Below are 8792 nucleotides of genomic sequence, written 5' to 3'. Positions count from 1 at the left end.
GTGACATTGTTACATAAGATAACTCAAAATGCGTACTCATTAATATACATGATCATTTTCCTGTAACCTTCCATTTTTCACCCATTCCTATTTTCAGAATACATAATCCACTTACCACATTCCCACTTTACATTCTAGAGGTGAGAGTGAGATCACATCAACCTGCGTGTGTTGTCCCCAGGGTGACATGCTACCATGTACAACACAAACTCTGCATACCAATGAATAATGCAAAATTGTTTAATATGTATTGAATAGAAAACAACACAGCATCATTTAAAAAGAAAATCATGTCTATAGAATCTGTCATATTGAAAATGCTTTTAATTAAAAACATGGCATCACTAATTATAATAAAGTTCCCAAATCAACATATTAGGCACACATCCAGAAAAATCAAAACTTGAAAAATAATCCCCCCTGAAAGACTTCTACTTTGTACTTCATTATTAACAAGTTTATGTAGGAAAAAAGGAAAATCAGACCAGGAATGCTTAAAGTAGAGCTCCAGACAAACTAAATTCACCACTAGGTACACAATAGGTTATTGCAGCTTGGTATATTTATCTCTCTTATTCATCTTTATGGAATTTGCTGCAACTGAGCACTGCAGCACAGGTATCCAGTCGAAGAATGTTGAAATACTGAGCAGCTCAGTATGGATCTCTGTGCGAAAAATTCCAGGTAGAAGGGGATGGGGGAACCCACAAAGATTTTTTCAGTACAAAACTGAATGTGTATTTTAAATATGAGCTCCACAATTGCTTGTAATGAAATTCAGGTCTTGGTAAACATTTGCAATGATTATGATTTGTAACGACTAAAATGATTGTAAAATGTGGGTGGGTTCACTTTTTGCTCAGATCACAGAGTTTACAGTGTCTAGCGATATACAGAAACAGGTTTTGCTATGAAGCTACCAATGAAGATCATAGCACAAAGTTCAATGTGGTGTGAAAAATGCAGTATAATTTCTATTTAGGCACTATTCATATGGTACTATTCTTGTATGTGTTTAACCATATGGGAGTAGTGCACAGTTCAGGGTTAAGCTGAGAATTAAAAAAAAAAAAGTCTTGGAAGTCCTTGAAAATTGCATTTAAAAAAGTTTGCATTAACTGGAATATGCTGTATGAAAAATGTCAATCTTAAAAGACAAGTTGATCAAAACCGCTAGATGAGGTCTATTTAGATTATGCATTGTCACCCTGCAAACTTTGATATGTCCCTTCTGCGAACCTGATGATGGTTCCTCAATGTAGCCAGAAATATGCCGCAAACAAGGTCATAAGATGGTCCTTGTCAACAGATTGCTTTTGGATATTTGGGCATGATACAACTTTCTATAGTGCAGTGATAGGAAAGTGTGTGCTGCACACACCTTCAACGCTGGAATATCAGAGGGAGAACAGTGCTGATTGGACAGGTTTTCCTACATTTAAAATAAATCTTCCAATGGGAAAAGAAAAATAATAGTGGGGAAACCTTTTAATGGGGATACTAGATCTGGTGATCTTGGGGTCCCAAAGGAATTCCCTTAATTTGCAGGGATTTCCTCTCACTTCCTGTATGGGAAATCCCCACAATCGGATACAGATGGTGAAGAAAAAAAAAAAAATCAGACAAGGGTCATCATCCTCCCTTGCTCTATCCAAAATGAAAGAAAAAGTTTTGCCTATAGTAATCATATGAAGCCATTTATTATCAGTTGTTTGGCTCCTTTTTTAATTCATATTGATAAGAGAAATCACCAAAATGGCTCTCATCAAAGGTTTACATATCCTGGAATGTTTGGCACACACAGGTTAAAATGGCAATTAAAGGTTCTTTCCCACATCTGTTGATTTTTAAACTGCAATTTGTGTGTGTGTATAACTAGTCAATTAGTTTGTTAGCTCTCACATGGATACACTGAGCAGGCTAGATATCTAGCCATGGGGAGCAGAAAGGAACTGTCAAAAGACTTGCATAACAAGGTAATGAAACTTTATAATGATGGAAAGATATCCAAAGCCTTGAATATGTGAGTCAGTACTGTTCAGTCACTTAATAAGAAGTGGAAAATTCAGGGATCTCTTGATACCAAGCAAAGGCCAGGTAGACTGTAATAGGAGTCACTTTGGGTGAGGGGCCCATGGAACCCAGCTCACTTTGGAGAGGTGGGGAGACCCCTCTCTTAGCTCCCAATATCCCTATTATATGTAAGTCACCCTGTGCCTGTTAGGGGTAGAGGGTGATCTGTCCTAATATTGTGTATACATGTGTAGGAGATAGGTGGGGTTGGGGTTGTGGATTGTTTGGTGTTATGTGGTTGCATGCCATTGTTCTATTGTGTGTCTGGCTTGGGAGCAAACTATTATGGGATGTATGTGTTTATGTGTATTGGCTTGGTGGGGGGGGGGGGGGTGTCTCCAGCAGCTCACCCTTCTGATGGGACTGTCTGTTGGTGTGTCTCTTTTTACTAAATGTAGATTGCCCCGCCCTGTGTCATTATGCAGGGAGGGGGAATGTCCCCTTGAGTGTATATATTTTGTACCTGTGTTCAAATAAACTAGTCCACCTCCTGGTTTACTTCAAGACTGGTGTCATCTAGTCTTGTATGGTCTGCTGTGGTGTCTGTTGTTGGTGTTTGGACAGGGAAGCGGTATTCTAACGGAAGTACTCAGCGCAGGCTGGGTCGGTTCCGTTACATAGACCAAGAAAGATTGCAGCGACAACTGCCAGAAGAGTTGTTTGGGATACAAAGAAAAGCTCACAGGTAACCCTCAGGAGAAATATAGGCTGCCCTGGAAAAAGATGGTGTGGTTATTTCAAGGAGCATAATACAAGGATACTCGAACAAAAATAAGCTGCATGGTTGAGTTGTCAGAAAGAACTGGAAGAACAATTTGCATTCTTCTTCACAAAAGCTGCAAATGGGACGCTCTTGGAATTTCCAGCACGACAATGACCCTAACCACAAGGCCAAGTTGAACCTCCAGTGGTTACAGTAGAAAAAGTTGAAGGTTATGGAGTGGCCATCAGTCTCCTGACTCTAATATCATTGAGCCACTCTGTGGAGATCTGAAACAAGTGGTTCCTGCAAGACGACCAAAGACTTGACCTGGAGGCATTTTGCCAAGATGAATGGGCAGCTATGCCCCCTGCAAGAATTCGGGGCCTCACACACAACTATTACAAAAGACTACACGCTGTCATTGATGCTAAAAGGGGGAATACTTAGTATTAAGAACAAAGTGTATGTAGACTTTTACACAGGAGTCATTTCATTTGTTTACTTGTTGCCATGTTTTGTTTTATGATTGTTCAATTTTGTTATGACCTACAGTTGAATATGAATTCCAATTTCTAAGAAATAAAAGAAATATGTTTTGCCTGCTCACTCATGTTTTCTTTAAATATGGAAATATATTACCAATTCTCCAAGGGTATGCAAACTTTTGAGCACAACTGTAATAAAATTGCACCTACAAATCATGGCTTGATCAAGGCATGTGATCTGGAAAAGTCTCTTCTGCAGATGCTTGACACACTCTCCACAAGGCAACTGACAAAAAGAGAGATTGAAGCAAGGGTGGAAACCTCCGGAGCAGACCCTGAATTCAACTATGGAAGAAGACAATACAACCTGTGCAAAAACAGCAGCTATAAATGGGGACTGAAGTTTTATCCTGGGTGTAACAGAATACCTCCACATGTTTCAGGGCCATGCCCATTCATTTGCAGCTGCTGTTTTGGAACAATGATATAATGTTAAAATGTTATCCTTCATGATTTAATTAAATGTCTGCTCCAGAGGTTTTCATCCTTGCTCCTATCTCTCCTTGCTGCCTGCCTAACGAGAGTGTGTCCTGCATCTTCAGATGTGACCAGGTTACTTTGGGAAAGGCTTCTCCTTGTTATATGTCCTGATCAAACTATTGTTTATAACTGATTTTTTTCCCATTATATGTCATAAGGTGTTTTACCGAAGCCATCTGCTGCTCTGTTTTCTTCAAGGATTGCTAACCTGTCCAGTTGCTATTCTATAGATCTTTAGACACTGCTGTCCTGATACTAGCTGTAAAAATGGCAATTTGCTAGGTTCCAAGTTATAACAAAAATGCACAAATGATTTTCTTCCATTGTTTTTTACTGTTTCCCTCTAATAAGGCATTTATGCTGGGCCATAGGGGCACCCTAAAAGTCAACTTCAGAGTATATATTGCAATTCGCCAAGATCTATAAAAAAATGGCAGTTTTTGCTTTGCTGAAGTTTTAGCATTTTAGCAAAATGCATTGTCAATGGGAAGTTGAAATTAAAGTGGATTAAGATATTTTTTAAATCTGCAATAAGCTTAAAATGGCTCCAGAGTAGTTTTTTGTGTTTTTGCAATTTTTGTTGGTGTATTTTGTTGCAATTTTAGAAAATAACTGATTTTTTTTAAAGAACTAGTACACAATAGTGTATTTGTGTTTTTCCCTGTAAAATACACACAAAAAAATGTAAACCACGGACATGGTGGTCATGGTACTGTGATGTTGACAAAAAAAGGTCACAGTGCAGCAGAGTGTGAGATGGTTTTGTTGATCAAAAAAGCCATGTCACAGCTTTAAAAGGGACTTTTTAAATTGCTAATTTGCTGCATGGTGAACTTGTGGGCATTTTTTTCCAACTACATTTCAACAAATGCAAAACTGTTGATTTTGCCATAAAATTAAGCTGAACTCACTCACTACACATATTCATACCCAACCTGTGGCAATGGTTTGAGCCTGCTGACTGGCGTCCTATATAATTAACCTTAGAACGCAACAGGATGTCAATGTGTGCCCCATACCTAGTAGTAGGTTTTAAATAAGACAAATTGGTGGCAAAGTCTAAAGCCAGCCATACATGGACTGAAATTCAGCTGGTTCAGCAGGGACCAGACAAATTTCGATCCATGTATAGGCACCCTGGCTGTACACAAGTCAGTCCACTGATCGACTTGTGTACAATCAGCCTGTTGGGTTTTTCCCAATAACCCGAAACACTATAGCCAGCAAAACTAATCATTGTGTTCTGCCATGAGGGAAGGCTTCCTGCCAGCAGAACACAATAAGGATATGGAACGGATTCTCCCATCAACATTGACTGTGGCGGAAGGAATGAAAATTGCATACTCTATGGCCTGCTTAAGGTACTTAAGGTAACTGCTATCTATAGGTTCGCTTTAAGGTGGTCAGATCAGTAAGAAATGTTTGATTGGTTGTTATGGGTTTCTGCAATTTGTACATAACTATTACTCTGTGGCAAACAGACAACCTGAGTTATTGGCCCAAAACGTATATAGATCATTTGCGTTTCTGCAGCAGAATGCATCCAAAAATAAAATTACATTAGTTTTCAAATGAATTTGGTGTGTTGTCTGTAGCTCTCTTTTAATAATGGCTGATTCAAGTAGTGTGCATTTTGTTTTTTTTTATGATATTACCCATGACAAGGAATGTTTTCAGCATTTATTAGTAATGGAATGTGTAGCTACAGTAAATCTTTACTGAATTCACATTGTCTGAGTCCTCTATGACAAAATCAATTTTCTTCATATCTCCGACACTCGTTAGTCCTCAGAGTCTTCTCTGGGTTCCTTAGGCTGAGTTAATTTAAGGTAAAAAAAGGCATAAAAGGCCAAAAGAAAGACCAGAATGGCTATAACCACGAGGAGCACCTCCTAAAAAAAAAAAAGATAAAGAACAAGAGTTACAATAATTTTTTGATTTATGCACTTTAGTAAAGACTTATTAGCACATACAAAACAAGAGCTGCAAATGTAAGATACCAGCTCATACAATTTCCTAGCAGGTTTCTGAACTTCTTAAGAGTGAAGCAAATGCTCCACACAATGCACAACTCAGGGCCTGAGCCATCTAACAAGAGGCATAGGCATCATCAACTGGGGAAGGGGATAGAGATGCAGGGTAAGTGCTAACAGCTTTTACTTTCAGCTAAGGTCTTCAAAATGTAGAGAATAGATCTAAACCCTAACTGGATGACATTCATGTAGTAAAATACTGCATATCAATTCATTGCCATGTTTTCTTTTAATAAAATACAGTTTTTATCCTTTTTTATTTCTCGGTGCTGCTGATCTCCTTCAACCACTTCCTTTCTACATGTATTGGCTTAGTGATAGTGAAATCATTGGACCATGGTACACAATGCCTACTTGTTGACTCCACTAGGGGTCCATGTGACTGGGTGACAACACTGGAGCAGATTTAAGAGACACCCCATAACAGGAAGTGCCCTGAACAAGGACCTTTATGACAGGATCAGCTAGTATTATTTGAATAAAAGCTGCATATTAAAAAATTGCAACCAACTTTTGAAATGACGTTAAAATGTTAACGATTAATAGTGCTAAAAAATAGTAAGTGGGTTTAGATCTACTTTAAAAGAGAAGTTTGAGAATAAAAAAAAACAACATTTATACTCACCTGAATGGCTGCAGCACTAATCCAATGCTGCATCTGTCCCTGCCGCCTCTAAGACTGAGAAATCAAACACCGCTGATCTTTCAGATTGGTCTTCAGTCTGCAGAGAGCCGTGACTGTCACTCACTGGCTCTCTCCTCTGCCCCTCCAGTACTCACTGAAGCGCTGAGCTGTGGAGGGGGTGGGATAGGCTGGCTCAGGCACTCAGCAGCTCACTGAGAGGCTGAGCCAGCTGCTGGTCCAGGCATCTGTGTGTATCCTGACTGTAAAGTCTGGATCTCTCTGGAACTTGGAACTGCTGAGTGACATCAACAGATAGTGGACTTTAGTCCGCTGTCAGCTGGAAATGAGTCACTGAAGGGCAAAAGAAAGTGCACTCCATAGGAGAAGGGCCAAAAGAGCTTTGGCCCTACTTCTCTTTTAAATTGTGAAATATATATCTCTTTTACATTTACAATAGACTTAAAACCAAGAAAAAAGGTATGTGTTTGGATGTGTGCATGTATGGGGGAACTAGGAATGTAGTCCACAAGGTAAGGGGACAGCAACCAGATAAAGTATGTAGACCACTGCTTTATGGGGTGGAGGACAAAGAAATGCTGCATGATCTGCACACTACTGAATTATTCACTGACATTTTTAAGAGGAAATCTGCTAATTACACCACTGGTGAAATATATGGGAGCTGTTTAACCTGCCAAAGGATTCGTATTTCTGTACCAATCCTGAGATTCACACAGCTCTGCCATACAGCACAGCCTAATCTGCCAGGTCAGGAGGCAGTTAAATAATACTTACAGGTCTTGTCCCTCTCCCAGCCTGTGACTGGATAGTAATAGGAGAAGTAGCAGGCTGAAACACTCATCTGTAAGTCTGCTTTCTCCTCCTATCAGCATGCTCCCTGTCATTTGCAAAATCACAAACCTGACTGACTCCCAGCCTACCCCATCTCTCCCACTGTAATTGCTGCTGTACAGGGACAGAACAAAACTGATACCAAGTCAAATTCAGGTACTTTCATTAAAACATAATTTTAAGTATGGATTAAGGAATAAGGAGCTGCATTATTGTGTGTCTTTATGTCTGCCTGGAGTCTAGCTGTAACAGAAATTAAATCATTCTGCAATGTCTTTACCATAACATAATACTTTTTTTTTCTCTGTAAGAAATACATATTCAACAAACAAATATACATTTTTTTTCATTCACAATTAAACACGCATATGAATAAATGTTGTTTAAAACCATTACTGTAAATATTTTTTAAGTACTTAAAAAATCATTATGTAAAGCACACTGCACAGAAGCACTCTTTGTAAATTTACAAGGGGCACTAGAATAAAAAAAAAGAGAAAATTAAATTGAGTATTTCTAATACATGTTTTCAGTTCCATCCATCCATTTCTTGCATTATTTCATATAAGTCCATTTCATTAACAAACATCTTATGACGGCGTACAAAGAAAAAAATAAATAAATAAAAAATGAGCAACCTTCAAAACACCATTTGCAGTTTAACAAAAAAAAAAAAAAAAGATCCATCATGAATAATTCATTACATTTGCTTATGTTCTGCTGGGATTTTCTACCTGGCTGTTCATGTTTTAGCGCTAATGGCATAAATTTGTTCAAAACATTCCAACTGTAACATACGTTTCTCTGAGGCATCGTCTTGATTTTTGCATTGTGACAAGTTTTTCAATAATTTTGCTATTTATTTGGCCCTTGTGTAAAATAAATGCACAGCCGCATTAAAGGAGCAAATTATGAATATTTACTTAAATTTAAAAAAAAATACAAACAAACCACAAATGATTAGCAAACATTTTAGTGAGACGAGAGAGAAAGAAGTGCTGGGGATTTTTTTTCTTTACTGCAACTAGGACACATTTTTTTTTCCCTTCTGAAAAAATTATCATGCAGGTTTCATTTATTTTCTTTTTTTATACACAGCTGTTCTTTCAGGCCCATCTGGACATGCAGCTACTAATCTTAAGAGGATGTAATAAGCAAGTGACACACAACTGTAGCAGCCATCTGCTTGAGAGAATGGACAGCAGACCTGTACAGTTTACTTTGCTATTCTCAACTCACATAATGAATGTCAGAAGAGTGCCATGATACAGTATGTACAGATGTGCTTTCTTAATATTCAAGAAAACACACACAATGCGGATAATCATATTGTGGTGTGTGCACACAATCCATTCCAGCATTAGAGGTGGCTGCAGCTGTATCATGAAATTAGAGATAACCGTGAATTCTACAGCCAGGCCTAGATAATGTGAGATGTGCTCAAGTGTGTGATAATGATCTGGTAAACATGTGCATAGATA

The 8792-nt window shown here is 38.4% G+C and overlaps 1 protein-coding gene across 5 annotated transcripts in view; it reads right to left on the bottom strand.

Moving 5' to 3' along the window:
• Positions 1-226: 226 nt before the first annotated feature.
• Positions 227-8792, bottom strand: part of TRIQK (triple QxxK/R motif containing) — a 211048-nt gene continuing 202482 nt past the window's right edge. For all 5 annotated transcript variants that reach the window (XM_089679672.1, XM_089679670.1, XM_089679671.1 and 2 more), the window contains one exon: positions 227-5693. In XM_089679672.1, the coding sequence (XP_089535798.1) occupies positions 5583-5693 (111 nt within the window). In that variant the 3' untranslated portion in view covers positions 227-5582. The remainder of the gene's footprint in view (positions 5694-8792) is intronic.

Source organism: Staurois parvus, unplaced genomic scaffold (genome assembly GCF_062004578.1).
Source record: "Staurois parvus isolate SC_StPar_1 unplaced genomic scaffold, SC_StPar_1.0 ptg000230l, whole genome shotgun sequence".
In the NCBI taxonomy this organism is placed as follows: domain Eukaryota; kingdom Metazoa; phylum Chordata; class Amphibia; order Anura; family Ranidae; genus Staurois; species Staurois parvus.
This window is presented reverse-complemented; position numbering and strand designations above follow the sequence as displayed.